The 20,094-nt window shown below is 37.1% G+C and overlaps 1 protein-coding gene across 1 annotated transcript in view; it reads right to left on the bottom strand.

Moving 5' to 3' along the window:
• The window catches only part of LOC144365097 (uncharacterized), a 55,868-nt gene extending 35,974 nt beyond the window's left edge, over window positions 1-19,894 (bottom strand). The window contains exons 1-3 of the mRNA XM_078015899.1: window positions 19,847-19,894; window positions 18,962-19,732; window positions 18,737-18,879 (exon numbers count right to left, since the gene is read on the bottom strand). Of these exons, the coding sequence (XP_077872025.1) occupies window positions 18,844-18,879; window positions 18,962-19,732; window positions 19,847-19,894 (855 nt within the window). The 3' untranslated portion in view covers window positions 18,737-18,843. The remainder of the gene's footprint in view (window positions 1-18,736; window positions 18,880-18,961; window positions 19,733-19,846) is intronic.
• Window positions 19,895-20,094: the final 200 nt, after the last annotated feature.

The following is a 20,094-nucleotide window of genomic DNA, read 5'->3' as shown; positions in this document are numbered from 1 at the left end:
ATGTTCATACTGCTTTCCAGGGTGGTTGCACAAATTTGCAGTCTCACAAACAATGTATGAATGTACTCTTTTCCCCACATCCTCGCCAACATTTATTGTTGCCTGTATTCTTGATGATTCATTCTTAGAGACTGAGTAATATCCCATTGTGTGTATGTACCACATTTTCTTTATACATTCATGTGTTGAAAGGCATCTAGTTTGGTTCCATAGTTTAGCTAATGTGAATCGAGCTGCTATGAACTTTAATGTGGCTGCCTCACTGAGGCATGCTGATTTTAAATCCTCTGGGTACAAACTGAAGAGTGGGCTAGCTGGGTCAAATGGTGGTTCCATTCCAAGTTTTCTGAGAAATCTGCACACTGCTTTCCTTAGTGATTGTTACAATTTGCAGTCTCACCAGCAATGTATGAGTGCATGTTTCCCCCAGCTTCCTTGCAAACACTTATTGTTGCTTGTATTCTTGATAATTGCCATTCTGACCGGAATGAGATAAAATCTTAGAGTAGTTTTGATTTGCATTTATCAAATCACTAGAAATGGTGAACATTTTTTTTTCATATGCTTGTTGATTGACTGTATTTCTTCTTCTGTGAAGTGTCTGTCCCATTCCTTAGCTCTTTTATGGATTGGGCTATTTATTTATTTTGTTATTATGTTTTTTGAATTCTTAATATATCCTGGAAATTAGTGATCTGAGGCCTGTGTGGTAAAGACTTTCTCCCATTTTTAGGCTCTCTCTTCACATTGTTTATTATTTCCTTTGCTGAGAAAAAGCTTTTAAGTTTCAGTGCATCTCATTTATTGATTCTTGATTTTACTTCTTGAGCTTTAGGAGTTTGGCTAAGGAAGTCAATTCCTAAGCCAACATGGTGGAAATTTGGTCCTACTTTTTCTTCTATTAGGTGCAAGGTCTCTGTTCTAGTACCTAAGTCTTTAATCCCTTTCGAGTTGATTTTTGTGCAAGATGAGATACAGAGGTTTAATTTTAATGTGCTACATATGGATCTCCAGTTTTATCAGAGGAAAAACACTCTGGATGATGGAGGAAATTACAAAACAGCAGAGACATGACATCCAGAAAGAAATGCTGCCATTAGCAAGTTCATGAGAATTGGAATGAAATGGACAATTCAGGTTCTTAGTCCCTTTTCTGTTGTTGTGACTGAATGCTGTAGTCAAGGTAATTTGTAAAGAATAATACTTGATTCAGCTCACTGTTATGGAGACTGAGAATCCCAAGGTTGAGGAACATCATCTGGTGAGGCCCTTCTTGCTGGTGGGGACTATGCAGTTTCAATGTGGTATAAGGTGTCACATGACAAGAGGGGCTTAATCAGGAGACAGGCCCTACTGGATATTAAAACAAACCCATTCTCGATACAGTCCACTAATTGATGAATCCATGAATGGCTTAACTCATTGTGATGGCAGTCTTGATGACCTAATCACTTCTTTAATGTCCCACCTGGTCACCTAAAACCTCACAGTCAGAACCGAACTTCAGTTTTGGTGGCAACATTCAACTCATACCAGATTCAGTCTTTATATTCTGAGGGAAATGGCATATTGCTGACATGCAGAGGTATATCATCATCATCATCATCTTCTTCTCCTTCTCCTTCTCTCTCTCTCTCTCTCTCTCTCTCTCTCTCACACACACACACACACACACACAATTTTATCGATTGTAAGTCTCAGGATCCTAGTCCTTAAAATCAATATTTTTAACCTTATCGTATGAACTTTGATGAGGTTTTGTTTTTAAATGGAATTACATCTGTGCTATGCTCAATGTCAGATTTGGAACTTCTTCAGTCATTTCTATTTACCTATTTCAAGAAGAGAATAAGTTTATTTTTGTTTGTTTCTATTTTCTAATATTGGCATGGAAGTTTTCTTGTTTTCTACCATTGTCTTAAATTGTGAGTTTAAAGATTAAAATTAGTTTTAAATTTGTTTAAGATTTCTAACTGTCAGAAAGGGTTAGGAATACCCTATAGTCTTAATAACAGTTTTGGTGTTACTTTAAATAATTCTACCTTAACTAGGTATAGTTTTGTTGTGAGGTGTGAAACCATTGGTGATAATGTGAGTAACTGATTTTACTTGTCAATGGTTACTAGTGAGCTATTTTTTCCAACCAAGGAACTCACAGTGGGTTCATAAAATATGTGAACAACCCAATGTCAATGGTTTTCCTTGGAAGATTTTTTTTTTGGGGGGGGGCGGGTTCTTCTGATTCTAACCCTTTTACTAGTCAATGGTCCAGCAAGAAACAAATTTAAGTAAGCTGAATAAGGTTCCTTTAATGAAGAGACTATCTAGACAGGTTACAGAAATCAACGAGAAATTTTGAGGCTCCCAGTGACCAGTGGAAAGCTCTTACCATCCTAGGCCTGCAGGGGCAATGGGTAGACATAATGTTGTTTAAGCAACAGCATTGGTATTAAAAACTGGAATCATGGTGGAGAAGCAATGTGACAGGAACAATTTTTGTAGGAGGTGGAGCTCCTCCAGATGTTATGCCACCTAGCATTGAAAATGTGAAGAAGAATTAGCCCACAGAATTTCTTTTTGCTGGTGCCTTTTACTCATCAAATTTAACAAAAAGCCCAGAAGTTGCAAATCATAAATTCTGCTTCCTGGATTACAGAATAGGACACAGAACACAGAAAAAGGATCCAGTTGGGGAAGTAATATGAATGGAATTAATTAATTAATGACACAATGCAAAATGGTATTTCACCATATTTGAAAATTTTCTTTCTTTCTTTTTTTTTTTTTTTTTTTGTACTGGGGTTTGAACTTAGGGGCACATAACCACTGAACCACATCCAAGTCCTTTTTAAAAATATTTTATTTGGAGACAAGGTCTAGTTAAGTTTCTTAGGGACTCATGAAGTTGCAGAGGCTGGCTTTGAACTCCAGATCCTCCTGCCTCAGTCCCAAGCCACTGGGATTATAGATGTGCACCACAGAGCCCAGCTGAACAATTTCTTGAAATAATAATGCAGTCACTTTTGCATCCCAGTCAGCCTATTTACTTCTCGTTATGCCTTCCATCTTGGGTGGTATTAGTGTGCTTGTTCCCGGTTGTTGAGTGAGGTAAGTAGGACTCTGTCAGCATGTCATAGTTATGACCTAATGTCTTAATCATAATTCTTGGAGATATTCTCAGAGTGATTTGATGCTCTGCACTAATTTGGGAAGATTTCTTTCTATTCATTTCTTGCTATTTGACTGTCACTCTAGAATTTTTGACATTGCACTTCTAAGTTAGTCCATTTTCATACTTTTTTGAATATCATTTTCATTTTCCTAAAATATATTTTCACATTTTTAAAAATCAAGAAATTAATAAGATGCAACATTCTTAATATGTGTATAAGAGTCTTGATTTTGCTGGAAAATTAGAATTATCTGTTTAGATATAATGCTAGAATTAAAGCTATTTTGTTTCACACTTGGAGGGACCACTCCAGTTTCTCATGGCCATCTGTGTTACTAATCAAAGGTCAGATGTCAATCAGATTCTCAATGTTATGCAGGTAAAAGTTATTGTTTTCTCTTTATAAGAATTTGTGATTCTATCTTTATCATTGGTGCCAAAAATATCATCTATGTATCTATGTCTGTTTCTTTTCTCATATATATTTCTTTGCTTTTGTTTTCCAACAACTTTAAAACTCCTATCTTATGGAATCAATGATTTCCTTGCATTATTTTTTGATTAATTGGATGAAATAATAAAATAGCTTTAAGGGTGAACAACCAGTGATATTACAGAAGTTTTTTTTTTCTCTTTAGAGTTCTAAAATTTTATTGATATTGTAACCTCTGAATTTAGATTCTGTTTTTAACTTTTTGTTATGTTTTCCTTTCTTCTTTTTTCAATTAGAGCATTATAATTATGCATAGTAGTTGAATTCATTTTGACAAAATAAGAAAAGCGTGGAATTTGTTTTCAGTCCCTGTTCCCCACCACTTCCTCAACTCTTCTCATTTTCCTATTCTCCTTTCTCTACTCTATTGATCTTCCTTTCACCTGTTTATATATTTTTGATTGGTACTTTCTACATATACAGAAAGGCATAATTTCCTATGGTATATTCATATATGCATAGAATATGATTTTGTTAAATTAATTCTATATTTACCCCATTTTTCCATCATGTCTTCTCTCACCCTGGATCTCAGATCCCTTCCCCACTTCCCCAACCCACATACCTATTTTGGTTTCTGACTTACACATATGAGAGAAAATATTCAATTCCTTGATGCTTTGAGTCTGGCTTATTTCACTTAGCATGACGTTCTCCATTTCTATCCATTGACCAGCAAAAGTCATATTTTCATTCTTCTTTATGGTTGAGTAAAACTCAATTGTACATGTACACCACTTTCCTTGATCTGTGTATCTATTAGTGAGCATTTGGGCTCATTTCATAATTTTCCTATTGTGAATGGTGCTTCTATGAACATTAAAGTAACTGTATCACTATAGTATGCTGATTTTAATTCTTTTGGATAAATACCAAGGAGTGGGATAGCTGTCTCATATATGATTCCAATCCTATTTTTTTGAGGAATCTCCACACTGCTTTCCAGAATGATTGAACTAATTTTCAATAACAAAAAAAATGCTTGAGTGTACTTTTTCCCTGACATCCTTACCAACACTTGTTATTAGTTGTGTTCTTGAGAAATGGCATTCTGACTAGTGTGAAAGATCTTTTCAGTTTCTATTAAGTTGATTAAATGATCCTTGTCCTTATTGCTATTGAAGTGGTGAGTTATATTTATTGATTTGCAAAAGTTCAACCAAACTTGCATACCTGGGAAGAAATCCACTCAGTCAGCATCTATTATCTTCTTAATGTGTTTTTGAATGTATTTTGATAAAAGCTTATTAAGTATTTTCACACTTATGTTCATCAGAGGTATTGGTCTAAAGTTTTCTTTCCTTGATATGTGTTTGTCTTCTTTTGGTATTAGGTTTTCATCCTGACTTCATAGAGTATATTTGCAAGTATTTCCTCCCTTTCAATTTCATGGAATAAATTGAGAAAGACTGATGGTAGTTTTTCTTTAACGTTTGATAAAACTCAGCTGAGAATCCATCTGGTCTTGGGCTTTCCTTGCACAGGAAGACTTTTTATAGCTGCTTCAATCTCATTATTTGATGTTGATCTGTTTAGGTTTTTTATATTTTCCTTGTTCAATATGGTTAGGTCATATGTGTCTAACAATCTGTCAGTATCTTCTAAGTTTTACAGTTTATTGGAGTTTAAATTTTCAAAATAGTTTCTAATGATTTTCTGGATTTTAGAAATGTGTGTGTTGGTATCTCCTTTTCATCTCTAATTTTGTTGCTTTGAGTTTTCTCTTTTGGTTAGTTTGGCTAAGAGTTTATCAATCTTATTTATGTTTTTAAAGAATAAACTTTTATTGCATTGATCCTGTGTATTTTTTAATTCTCAAAAATTATTTCTAGTTTTTTTCCATTATGATCTAATAGAATTCATGGGATTATATTATTATCTTGTATCTTATAAGACTTATGGTCTTTTTAGAAAAAGTTCCATGAGCTGCTGAAAGGAAAGTAATATCAGCTGTTTGGACATGAAATATTCAGTGGATATTTATTAGGTCCATTAGATTTGTAGTATTATTTAGGTAGAAATATTTTATTGATTTTATGTGTGGTAACCTGTCTATTTGTGATTAGGGTATGTTAAAATCATTCAGTATTATTGTATTGCGGTTTATCTGAAATTTAATGCCAAGAAGTATTTTCTTTTTTTATAACTAGGTATACAGAAGGAAAGCTTCATTGTATAAGCCAATGCTGACCTGAAATTATTTTATTTTAGAGCTTGGGATATCTCTTTCTAGGCCCTCTTTGCTTTGAGGATCTCAGTTGCCATGTCATAAGTGAATCTTATTGGCTTGCCTCTTAATATGACCTAATGTTTTCTCACCCAGTTTTTAGTATTCTCTCTTTATTTTCTATGTTAGGCATTTTGGTTATTATGTGTCTTGGAGAGATTCTGTTCTGAGTTTGTCTAGGGAGGATCCTATGTGCCTCCTGAATGACAATGTCTATCTCATTTCTGATACGTGGAGAGTTTTCTGCAATGAAAATGTTCCTAATGCCATTAGCCTATATCTCAACATTGTCTTCTATTTAAATAACTCAGGTTTGTTATTTTGATGCTGTAGCACAGTTCTTGTGTATTTTGATAATAGTCTTTTATTTCTTTTTACTTTATTGCATACTGAATATTAAAGTTTATACACTTAGTCTTCAAGTCCCGAAGTTGTATCTTCAAGACCTAGAGTTCTATTTTCTATGAAATCTAAAATGTTGGTGATGTTTCTAAAATTTTATTTATTTTTTATGTGGTAGTTAGTATTGAATCCAGTACTTCACAAGGAAAACCCAAGACCAGATAGATTCTCAGCTATGCTCAACAAGCACAGACTCAGCCAGCACTCTACTGATGAGCCACAACCCCATGTGAATTTTTAACTTGATTCACTTTGTCTTTCATTTCCAGGAGTTCTGATTGGTTGCTTTTTAATCTATATTTCCTTATTGAAATGGTCTTTCATCTTCTGTATTTGCTTCCTTAATTTGTTCCCAACATCTTCTTTTACTTCACTGAACATTTTAATAATCAGTTTTTAATAATAATTCTTGGGAATTTTATATATTTCCAAAACTCTAGGATAATTTGTTGGGGGATTGTGAATTTAGGGGGGAAGTTTGTTTGACTATTTTGTCATGTTTTCAGGAGTCTTGGATTTGCACATCAATTTTAATGGATTTCCTTTTCTCTTTTACACACTTATTTGTGTGTAGTTATCATTTTCATTTTGGGACTTCCAGCTACATTTGTATGAGTAGATGTCCCAGAGTGGGACCTGAGGTTCCCCTTTGGCTTTTCCTTTTTGGAGCCTAGTTTTTACTTTGGACTTTTTTTCCTCTTCATTTTTTTTCTTTTCTGTTCTCCTCCTCCTCCTCCTCCATTCCTCCTCCTCCTCCTCCATTCCTCCTCCTCTTACTCCATTCCTCCTCCTCCTCCTCCTCTTCCTCTATTCCTTTTCCTCCTCCTCCTCCACTCCTCCTCCTCCTCCATTCCTTTTCCTCCTCTTCTTCCTCCTCCTCCTCCTCCTCCTCCATTCCTTTTCCTCCTCCTCCATTCCTTTTCCTCCTCCTCCATTTCTCCTCCTCCTCCTCCATTTCTCCTCCTCCTCCTCCATTTCTCCTCCTCCTCCTCCTCTTCATTCCTCCTCCTCCTCCTCCTCCATTTCTTGTCCTCCTCTATTTCTCCTCCTCCTCTTCCTCCTCCTCCTTCTTCTTCTTCTTCTTCTTCTTCTTCTTCTCTCTCTCTCTCTCTCTCTCTCTCTCTCTCTCTCTCACACACACACACACACACACACACACACACACACACTCTCATACATGAATACAAACAAAGCAGGAGTGACTGGTCTTCTATAGTGGCTGGGTACATCGGGAAATATAGTAACACAGGCCAAGTTCCAGAATCATTGATTGGCACCAAATGGTGATAGCTCTTCCTGACAAGTACAACTTGGTAAACTCAGGATGGTAAAGGTTAATATCATTGGTAATCTAAAAAATATATTTTATCACAATACATGCTATCTTTCACTTCTCAGTAACACTAGATTCTGGTGAAGTCACAACAAGAAGACACATCTCACTTTTAGTGGAGACATGTAAATCCTGTGAGATTACTGGAAAGTAACATAAGGACATTGAACAGGAACTTGAAGCTGCTTTTACATTCTATGATCTATCAGCAGAGTTCACAGTGAAGTCAGAATCTACTGATGTGCAAGGAAGACATAAACCTGGAAACAACTTTAAATATGCATAACAGAAAAAAACTTAAATATTAAGCACATGCACACAGAGAATATTTAATAACTGTAAAATTAATATTTGGTTACACACAAAACTGTTCACAATCTTTAAATCAAAAATAAATTCAATTTAATTTGCACTATGAATACAAAATATATAAGGATTAATTAGATAAAGGAACTCTCAACTGAAACAATAAAAATGTTAATTTCTTTTTAAATGAAAGGTCTATAGCTGGTTAATTTGTTTTTGTTTGCTTATTTGTTTTGGTTTTTTAGTTGCAGATAGACACAATTCCTTCATTTTATTTATGTATTTTTATGTGGTGTCCAGGATGGAACCTAGTGCCTTACATATGCTAGGCAAGCATTCAGTCACTGAGCTACAACCCCAGCCCCTAGTTTGTTTTTATATTTTTTTCCCACTTTTTCACTAGTTAATAGGTATTACTTCAACAGTTAATATATAAAGAAATGTGCTGTTTGAAAAATTCCACTCAGAGTAAGATTGAAAAGCAAGTATTCTTCTTCACTTCATGCTAACATAATTAACAATTGAAACAGACTATCCTTAGAAGCAGATTACAGCTCATTTTTTAAAAAAGTCTCATAGATGTATTATTGGAAGCTGACAGATTCTTTGCATGTTTTCTTCAATTCTACATTTTTTTTATCTCAAAATGGGAGAAATAATAGCATAATCTTAAAAAGAATACGGCAGTGATTGAGAACAGCAGGATGAGATGGTACCTGGCCTCTCCAGAGGCAAACTTCCCACTGATTGAAGACCCCTTCCTGTTGTTGGTAAGCTTGCTTGTCACCTCTGACTTAGCAGCCTGGCAGCCCTGTGGAGCCCTGGGGTGCACATCTGTGTCCTCTTGTAATATTCTGGGCCTCAACTCCATGATCTTTGTCACCTGTCACCAGGTTTTTGCAGTACGGTTGAATTCTCTTTCCCATTGAAGAGTCTTTCCCTTTCTCTCAACTGCTCTGACCATTTATTGAAAATTTTTATAGGGATTTTGGGAAGGAAAGAATACAATGCTCATGTGCTCCATTGATTATTTTGAATTGCATCTTTTTTTTTTTTTTTGATATGTGCTCCTGAACAATTTGATGACAACTAAAGAATAGCAGTATTTATCTTCTGATGTGAGTTCCATTGAGTTATCGCTGCAAAAGAAAGTTGTTTTGCTTTTTGTTTTGCAAGTTCTCTGTATGGTAGACCTACCCCTAGCATGATTTTGATGATTCCTAGTCCCTGGAGATCAAGAATTGGTGTCATTCCCTCCTCTTGACTGTGGGCAAGAGCTCTCATTTATTTCTGACTATGAAAATATGACAAAGGTGTGGGATGTAATTTCCATGATAGGTCACAGCAAGTAGAAAAGTCATTTCTGTGATTCCCTACATTATGTTAGACTCTGGATTTAAGGCCACAGGAAAAACTTTGCTTCTAATAAGTAAGTGCATGTGGAGACTAAGGAAGGTCAGGGCCTCAGCTCTGTACATGCTACAGGGAATTGGAGCTTGCCAAAAACGTCTGTTGCTTGAAAGAAAACCCCAAATGCCAGGTAAGAATGTGGTCTGATCAGTACTTTGCCCAAGGCTTTGTGAGCAGTGCATGCAGCTCACACAGGTCCAGACTCCTGACTCACAAAATCCCTGAAATGACATGTGTTGTTCCAAGCCACTAAGTTCTTAGTAAATAGTTTCACAGCACTAGAAAATTATATACCTCATTATTACTACTCTAACAAATTACCCACAGAACACAATGCAAACTACTTCAGTTACCAGGGACTGGAGTTGTCCCCATTCTAAGGTCTGCCCAGTCCTTTAATAGGCAGGATGTGACCTATACTTGACATCCTCCTGTCTAAAAAAGGAAGTTTTGAAGTCGTAATAGACATCTTTACAACTGAGATTTCAAGCTTAGAAGTGTGTTGAAAAGAATAACTGTATTATGTATCACAAGATCATATTTTACACCTGAGGCGTATTTATGCAGACTTGCTTTCCCAAGCTGATAGAGGTGCTTTTCTTTCTAACATTAATACCTACCTATAATGATAAATTTTAATTGTTAATCATCACTCATTAGAATTTTGAGTCCAGCAGAGCAGGATTTCATCTGACATGTTTATCCACCCTGCTTTCCAGTGCCTCAGTGACTGGCACAAACAGGTACTGGAAAACATAATTATTGACTGCTGAATAATTTTTGATTAGGAATTAAGCAAAGCAGGTGAAGTCACAATAATAAATCAGGGGGCTGGGGATGTGGCTCAAGCCATAGCACACTTGCCTGGCATGCGTGCATTCCGGGTTCAGCACCACATACAAACAAAGATGTTGTGTCCGCCGAAAACAAAAAATAAATATTAAAAAATTCTCTCATTCTCTCTCTCTCTCTCTCTAAAAAAGAAAGAATAAATCAGGTTATAAAATGAAGGATCCACCCAACTACTTTTGCTCTTGTAAAGTCATTTTCATTTCTTCCTATGTAGCATCAGAAGGAAAAGAGAAAGATGAGGGAGACTATTATGGTTTGTATACGAGATATGCCCCAAAAGTTTACCTGTGAATTAAAGCAAGAATGTCCAGAGGTGTAATCATTAGATCATGAGAACTATAACCGGATCCGTGGATTAATCCACTTGAATGGCTTAACTGGCTGGTAACTATAGGCAGATAGGTTATGGCTGGAGGGGGTGGTCCACTGATACCATACCTTTGGCATTTATATTTTGTCCTAAGTGAGCAGAGCTCTCTCTGCTTCTTGGATGCCATGTCCTGAAGTGCTTTCCTCAGTCATGCCCTTCTGCCTTGGTGTTCTCCCTCACCTCAGGCCCAGAGCCATTGAGTCAGCTGAAGTTGGATTGAACCTCTGAAACCATGTGCCAAGTAAACTTCTCCTAAATTGTTCTCAACAGGTCAAAGAGGCCCTTTCAGCAACACCAGCAAAGAAAACAGACTTGCAGGAAGAGACAGTATTTCCCCAGCATAGCTGAGGTTGATACAAGGAGAGGCAAAAGGCAGAGGAAGTTCCGCAGCAGCCCTGCGATGGGCAGTGCTTTCTCTGCAGCTAAGCCACCTCCTGGTGTTCAGTGCAGCTTGACCCTCTCCTCCTTGAGCCCTGGAGACCTGTTCTAAAATGCTGGGCTTTCTGTGAACAGCTCACCTTTTGTACAAATTGGTACAACCACTCTGGAAAGCAGGACAGAAATTCCTTAGAAAACTTAGAATGAAATCACTATTTGACCAAGCTATCCCAGCTTTTGGTCTTTACCCAAATGACTTAAAATCAGTATCCTACAGTGATGTGGCCACATCAATGTTCATAGCAGCTCAATTCATAATAGCTAAACTATGGAACCAACCTAGATGCCCTTATATATGAATGGATAAAGCAACTATGGTATATATACACAATGGAATATTACTCAACCTTAAAGACAATTGAAATTATGGCATTTGCAGGTAAATGTATGGAGCTGGAGAATATCATGGTAAGCAAAATAAGCCATGCCCCCCCCAAAACAAAGGCTGAATGTTTTCTCTGATAAGTGGATGCTGATCTATAATGGGGGTGGGGCAGGTAGGGAAGAATGAAGGAACTCTGGATTGGGCAGAGGGGAGTGAGCAGAGGGTAGGAGCCTGTGGGTGGGAAAAAAATGATGAAGTATGACAGACATTATTACCCTATACACAGGTATAATTATAGGACTGGTGTGATTCTGCACTATGTACAGCCAGAGGAATGGGAAGTTGTATTCCATTTGTGTACAATGTTTCAAAGTGCATTCTACTGTCATATATAAATAATTAGAAGAATTAAAAAAAAACTTCATAAATTTTTGTTGTGCTTCTTACATCAATTTCTGTGCAGATATATCAATATCTTAACTTACCCTTACACTTAGCTTTAACCTACACAGAAAAACACTTGTGATCTTTAACTTTTATTAAGTGTATTATATTCTTTTCCTTCCCCCAAAACATTCTGTGGATAATAACATCCAAGAAATGTATAAAGTGCATGCCTTCAAAATATTTAAACCTCTATTCTCAGTAGTACTTCGCTTAGTGAAATTAGCACAGGTCCAAATTTAAGACCCAAAAACAGAGTAAATGCATGAGAGTGCAAGCCTATGAAATCAAAGTACAAACCCTTAAGAAATAAGAGTGTGAGCCATTAAGAAAGAATATTTATGTCAATTCAGCATTCAGTTTGATATGAAATATATTGTGTACCTTCAGGAGAATTAATAAAAACATTCACTTTTTAAAGTATATGAGAAGAAAATAGGCTCCTTTCTCATTTATATAATTACACCAAACATGGAAATTAGGGAAAAATCTATTTTGTAATGATTACAAAAAAGAGAGGCAAACTTAAAATTAATAGACTTATAGAATTTTAGGTAATTTTTGGAGATTCTCTTTGTTCATTATGAGAAGTCTGGATTATTAAGATACAAGACAAGTATATTTAAACATCATAAACAACCAATACATATGTAGCTGTTTTGTACAGTAATTTTTAAATGCCCCTGCCCCTGACAAAGAAATAACTTCTATGTTCAAGAGTAGAAAAAAAGACTAAATCATAAAGAATGACTTCATGGCATTTGTTAGTAAATGGATGAAACTGGAGATTTTCATGCCAAGTGAAATAAGCCAGTCCCAAAAAGTCAAAGGTCAAATGTTTTATCTGATAAGCAGGAGTTAATCCAACATAAAATGGGAGGAATAAAAAAAAGAGATGAGAATACCAGTTGAGCAAAGGGGAATGAAGAAAAGGGAGAAGGGATGGACAGGGAAAGATGGTGAAATAAATCTGACCTAACATTCTTATTTATATATTTGAGTATACTGCAATGAATCTCACCAGCATATACATCCACTATACACAAATTACCCCCCCAAAAAAAATCAGATTCCACAGTTTCATCAAATTCCTATTCTATTAAAAAACTGAACCAAGTAAAAACTCACAAGTGACAAAAGCAGAATAGTACACTAATAATATGATGCAAATGCAAAATAAATATTCTCATAAAATTGCTATCAAAAATAAACAAATTAAAAAACCCCAAAATATCAACAATAGGGATTTTAGGTTAGGGGGATTATGAACTATTAGTAGGCTTTTCTGTTTGTTCTCTGTGATTTTGTATCTTAAAAACAACAACAACAACATCATGCATTCAGTTTATAAAATGACTGAAATAAACTTCATTTGAAAACAAGAAAAATAATATGGCATATCAATATAATAATCTCCAGTTATTAAAAACTGTGTCTTAAAAGAATCAATAAATATATATATATAATATATAGTGAATATGGACTACAATGTCATTTCTTCCTTGATACCACTTTTATAAAGATAAATGTATGAGTGTGTGCATATATAATACACAGATAAAACATTATCAATAATTTTCTAAGTTTAATGCAATTTATTCATCTTTTCCTTTGCATATTTTTATGTTAAATTTTCTACATCACCTTAATAATATCATCAAATATAATCAATCACTTTGTGTGGAGAAGGGACATGCTAATTCTTACTCCTTTCTTTTTTGTTTTTGGTACCAGGGACTGTATCCAGAGGTACTTTACCACTGAGCCATAGCCCAGCCCTTTCTTATATATTTTGAGACAGGACCTCACTAACTTGCTTAGGGCCTTGCTAAATTGCTGAAGCTGGCTTTGAACATTTGATCCTCCTGCCTCAGAGGAACAGAAGGGAGGAGCCGCTGGGATTTACAGGCATGTGTGGCTCTTACTGCTTTCTTTGTGACATCATATTTTGAGGAGAAAGGGGAAGATAGCTATTAGCTCAAGAACAAAGAAAAGTAATAATAACCAACCTATGAAGTATAAAAATAATTTGTGTCATCCTTGGTACAAATGTTGTATCTTCTGATCTCCTTTTCAAAGTATATTAAAATTACATTAAAATATCTGTAAGAATTTCATTGCAATATACTATAATTTTAATTGAGCAACTAGCTGACAGGAATAAGAGCACTTAGATTATTAATCAAGGAAATGATGAAAAAGCAATCCTGATTTAGTGTTAATTGATGCACTAAACTGTCATTACTTGAAGAAAAATTATCAATATCCCCTAGATGGAAACCAAATGACATACTATTAATCAAAATTACTAAAAATATAATAAAAAATACAAAGCAAGTGGCTTTTCTCCACCATGCCATTTCTCTGATCTTTCATATTAGATAGTCAAAAATAATGAAAAAATCTGAAAGCTAATAAAGACTAATTTTTTTTATTTTACTGGATGAAGTTCTGAAAGCCTCTGATCCTTTAACTATAAGGCTGCTCAGGTTATAAATTTCTTCTCTTTCATTTCTACAACTATCCCTAAACTCAATACCAATAATCAGTATATTCTCATTGAAAAGATTTCAATTTTCTGCAAATCCTGTTAAGAATCCAATGCTGCCAAATTACTGAGCCTTGACGTCAGGTGTCTGATTTGGATGTAATGGGAACATGGCAATATGTTTTTTTAAAAACCCAGTTTTCCCAACACGTGTGTAGTTAGTTACAGGGTTTACAGAGGACCAATTAGCATCCAGAACCAGATTCTTTTCTTGCCTTATACAAAGTCATTTAAACCTTCATGCCTCTGAACGGTCCTAATAAATGTGATGAGAAGCAAAATAACCAGATGGAGAGAGCATGTCAACTGCTAGTCTTCCTTATTGGAAAAGAGCAAAGAAATTCCTTCTGGAGTCCTGATCTGATTTGTCTTCCTTAGAACTGGCAGACAATTTGTCACCCTGACTCTTTTGAAGCAAGCCATTCTCAGGTGGGAAGGACCATTCAGACTCAAGGAAGGTCCTTTAGTTCCCCTAAACTCGGCCCCTAAGATGGTACAGAAGGACAAAGTCCAGCCTCTGTATATTGCTTGCAAGAAATCTAGATAACTATCTATCACCTATCACCACACCTGAAAATGAGTCTCTGATGGGTGAGCGTAGATGCTGAAAGATGGGGGCGAGGTATTGTGGGGCACAGAAGTGAGACTTAACATAGTCCATTTTAATCTGGACCAACTGAATAATGGTCAGGTGCACAAGAAAATTTAAAGATTCTGTTTTGACTTTATAATAGGAATGAACACTAAGCAAAAAAAGACTTTAATATGACAGATTCTTGCATTCTTAAAACTTAAAATACATCAATGATTATGAAAATAGAAAGTAACATGAAACATTCTTTTTTAATATTTATTTTTAGTTGTAATTGGGCACAATATCTTTATTTATTTATTTATTTATTTTTATGTGGTGCTGAGGATCCAACCCAGAGCCTCACACATGCTAGGCAAGCAATCTACCACTGAGCCACAACCTCAGCCACAAAACACTCTTTTTAAAAAAATTTTCTTATTTTTCCTAATAAACTTAGATCATAAAATATTTGTATATAACTTTCCATATATCCAACGTATTTGTTCAGTGAGAAATCACAAAAACTAAGATTCACCTATGTAGATATTATTTATTATGTTTTTTGTGTTTTCTTACAGGTTGTAATGTCTGTATATTTGTTTCCTATTTTAAAACCATATTAGAAATATACTTTATTTATAAAGTATAAACACATTAAAAATGTGTTTAACTTCTAGACAGGGAACAAATACTTCCTGTTTGTTGCACCTACAGAGGTATTAAGTAAATTAACACTAATAAATAAAGTACTGGGGTAAAGGCTGAGGTTGTGGCTCAGTGGTAGAGCACCTGCCTAGCACATGTGAGGCATTGGGTTCGATTCTCAGCATCATATAAAAATAAATAAATAAATAAAATAAAGGTATTGTGTCCATCTACAACCATCAAACAAATAAATAAATGGTAAATCTAATTTGCTATTCTATGACCAATTAATAACTCAGCATCTCAGTCAGTTCAGGCTATGATAACAGAACACCTCAGACTAGGTGACTTTTAAATACTTCCAGATCTGAAAAGTGCAAGATCAGGCTTCTGGTAGATTCAATATCTGTTGGGTGCTCTTCTTTTCTGCTTCAAGGGTGCACCTTGATCCTGAGTTCTCACATCAAGGGGATATGGGGTCTTTCTCAGGTCTTTTAAGTAAGGGTACTAATCTAATAAGGATTCTATCTTCAGGACCTTCCCACAAAGACTCTTAAATAAGACAACCCTGGAAATTAGATTTCAATATATGAATTTTGTGAAGATATAAACATTCAGTCCAGTACTCTCAGTTTTTCTTTTCTAGAATTTATCCCTGGCACATACTCTTTCTATAAAGGCTTTTTAGGTTGCATGCCCCAGCTGCAGGCAGGGAACTTGAAGGGAACATTCACCCTGAGTACACAAAAAAACTGCACCTTGAATAGCAGTGAGAGGCCATCCTGGGAAAGTCTAGGTAACAGCTGCTCTCTATGCCTTATGGGGCTCATGTTCTCTCTCATGTGCAGTTCTCTCTACCGGTCCTTCCTTTTGCCTTTTCTTGGCACTGACTTCCTCTGCTTTCTCCTAGGCTCAGAACTGTACAACTTTGGCTTATAGATGGTCATGGCTTCTTTAGCCCTATATTACATCTCAGCAGTAGGACCTATAATAAACTAGCAAATTCATGTGCTTCTTCCTAGTTCAAATGTCCTAAAAGAATCTGACCAACCTAGCTCACTTTTTCAATCCAGATACACAGGTAACTAATTTGGTGGACAGCATCTCTTATGCATACTCCAATCACCATTATTGGGAGGATTCCTAGCATCTTGTTTTAATGTTCCCCTAGTGATCCTGGTAGAGAGGCAGAGTTGGGGCCACTGAGAGTGTCTCACTAGGGACTCACTGTCCTTGAAGTAAATGTTTCTCACTGATGCAACCTTAAGGTACTGAGGATCGTATTGAATGCAACATGATTGAGGGTAAGTAGTATATGAGTTTCCTATAGCTGCTATATCAAATTACCAGAGAGTGGCTTATGAGAGCACAAATTATAATCTCATATTTCTGGAGGTCTTTAGTCTAAAATGGATTTCACAGTATTAAAACAAAGATATTGGCGAAGCTGTGTTCCATCTGGGGGCTAAGAGGGAGAATCCATCTCCTTGTTTTCAGCAGCTTGTAGAAACTGTCCACATTCATTGGCTTGTGGCCCTTTCCTTCATATTCAAAGTCAGCAAAAGCCAGCTGAGCCTTTTCTCACAGTGCACAATTGGATACTGATTCTTCTATCTCCTTGGTCCACATTTAAAGAAGCCCTGTGATTCCAATAGGCCCAAACAGATAATCCAAGGTAAGCTCCTTCTCTTAAGGTTAGCTGCCTAACTTAATGCACCCTTGCACAGAACATAATACACCCACAGGTTCCACAGTTAAGGACATGACATATTTGAATGGACTATTTTCCCATCATGAAGTCCATGTACAACAAACACACTGGGTGGTCAGATTTGCTTATAAGAACTTATGGCCAAGCAGGAACTATAAACAACCAATACAACACTCTGCTGGACATTTTTATAGCATGGCATGTAGATTACTCAAATTTTAACAGTTTGTTCATTTTAATCACTTTCACTTTGTCAACAGTCATTTAAGCCATAAAAACAAAGGACTAAAGAATTCCTGAAAAAATATATGAATGTAAACAGAAATATTTCTACCCTTCAATAATTTACAAGGAATTTTCCTGCAATTAATTATATTAATTTGTATATTTTATCAATAACCACTACTAAAAATCAATTATAATTAGTCTCCAGAAGAAATTTACTTTAAAATACATTTTAAGAAATTTCCAAGTTACTTTTTCCTTGGTCAATGAGTGCAGATCAACTAAAAATACACCAATAATAGCAGAGTACAATACAATTCTTTAAAAGAAATATTTATCTGCAGCGTTTCTTCTTCAAGATAAATTTTAAAAAATCTTCCTATGCTTGAGACTACCAGTATGTGGAATTTCATGAAGGCCTTTCTGGTCATTAGCAGAGTTTCTGAAAAATTTAACTGTGAAAACCTGTCACCAGAAATGCCACCTCAACCATCTCAACAGAAAAGGAGAGGGAGGAAGGGAGAAAACAAGATCACGATATAAATGTAAGTTAGGCAAAAATAGTTCAACTTCAAAAAGCTTTGAAGGGAAAAGCATTTTTATGCATATTTGAGAAAACAGAATCTTTCTTGGCTTTTAAAAATTAACAGTCTAAACTAGAATAATAAAAAGTCTTTCCTTCCTTATGCCTTTATTTGCAATAAATCTACAAACGAAAATAAATATGGTACATGTATAGTTCACTTATCAATATGGAAGCCAGTACCTGCATTTTAATTTTAAGTAGGTTAAAACTAGAAAATCTTACTGCCTTGGATTTTATTCTATGACTCATTTAAAACATAAGTGAATCAAAAATATTTATTGAGTACCTAATATGTGCCAGAAATATTACCAGTATTAATTAGTTTTTAATCTATTACATTAAAAAAATGACTGCTCCCACTCATGTTCAACAAAATAACTTACTAAAATTAAGAAAATTAACACTATTTCAAAAAGCTTTAATAAATTAACACTATTTTGAGTCTACATGTTTGGTCTTACCTAATAATTTGTGAGCTGGTAATTGTTCCATTATATCTTCATTGTATAGTGATGGATATCACAAGCCCAGTGGGCAAAACAATTAGTTGCACACTGGAAAATGTGAAGGGAGAAGGGTTCTTTCCTTTACATCTACAATAGCATAACTATTGAATTGAAATCAGTTTGATAATGTAAAGTTAATCAGTAACCAGAAAAAAAAAAAGTGACTTACTCAGACTGCTTAGCTGGCATATGATTGCAGCAAGATTACTGTTGGTTACATATTCAAGTTCACTGGTAATTCCTTCCAGCAGAGCTCCCTGGCACAAGTGCAGGGGTTCAATGTTCCTCTTCACTAAAGGCATGGCTCACAATCTGAAAATTAAAAAGATAATTTTTGAAAAGCTCATATTTACAAGACAAGAGAGGGAACCTTTGTGCATTCCTTGAAGCTCACCCAGGCAGCGCGAGGGTCAGACGCCTTGGCCCCCTTCCCAGGGCACGCAGCCTCTGGGATGATCCATCCAAGTCCAGCGGTTCCAGGTCGCTCAGTCCTCTCCTCTGGTCCTGCAGCGCGCCACTGGCTAGCTGCCCCGACCTCTCTCCCAGCACAAGGAGAGCACGGCCTGGCCTCCGAGGCCAGGGACCTCGAGTCCCCACTGCCCGAAGGAGGAGGCCCACAGCCGCCACACACGAGGGCACCACGAGGGCGCGCCAGGTCTGGTAGAACCCGACTCCATGGGCGGTGGGCACGCGGGGGCTGGGCCACATACGAGCGACCACACGCGGAACTGGGTGGGATAAATGGATGAGACAGTCCGGGACGCGAAGCGGCCTGGAACGTGGTGCGTGGGTCACGAGTAAACGCCCAATCGCAACCTGCGGCCAGGAATGCGGACAGCTCTACCGCATTCGGTAACGCGCACGACCAACGTGGGGGTCGGAGAAGACCGAGGGCGTGGGAGAGGAGGGCTGCCGGGCCGCTATGGCGGGAAGCCGCGGCTGACGGGGGAACCAGACAACAGGACGCAGCTGGACGGCCCGGCGAGGCACGGGCCGCAATGGGCCCCGCCGCCTGGCTGGAGCGCGAGCGGCGCGATGCGGCAACTTCACTGGACCGCGGGCCGCTGGGAGCCCGACCCCGCGCCCGCCCCTCCCCAAGAGGCTGCCTGGCCCGGAGCCCAGAAGTAACGGGCAGCCCGGACCAGGGAGTCCAGCCAGCCGCAGCCTGCACTCACCGGTCCAAGGTCCCACCGCCGGCAGCGGTGCTGCGCTCGGAGCTCCGTGGTCCCGCCGCATCGTGGCCGCCAAGCGCCCCCTCCCGCAACACACCTTACGCAGCTAGCGACGCCGCTTCCGGCCGGCCAAGGCGGCGGCCACGCCCCTCCATCTGGGCTGGGATTGTGGCTCAGCGGTAGAGGGCTTACCTAGCAGGGGTGGACCCAGGTTCAATCCTCAGCACCACATAAAAATAAAGGCATTGTGTTGTGTCCATCTACACCTAAAGAATAAAAAAATGAAAAAACTAACCATCTGATTTTAAAATGAGCAGAACATCTGAACAGACAATTCAAAAAGTAGGTATGATGA

Source organism: Ictidomys tridecemlineatus, chromosome 6 (genome assembly GCF_052094955.1).
Source record: "Ictidomys tridecemlineatus isolate mIctTri1 chromosome 6, mIctTri1.hap1, whole genome shotgun sequence".
Lineage (NCBI taxonomy): Eukaryota > Metazoa > Chordata > Mammalia > Rodentia > Sciuridae > Ictidomys > Ictidomys tridecemlineatus.
Note: the sequence above shows the minus strand (reverse complement) of the source record. Positions and strands in the feature narration are given on the sequence as shown.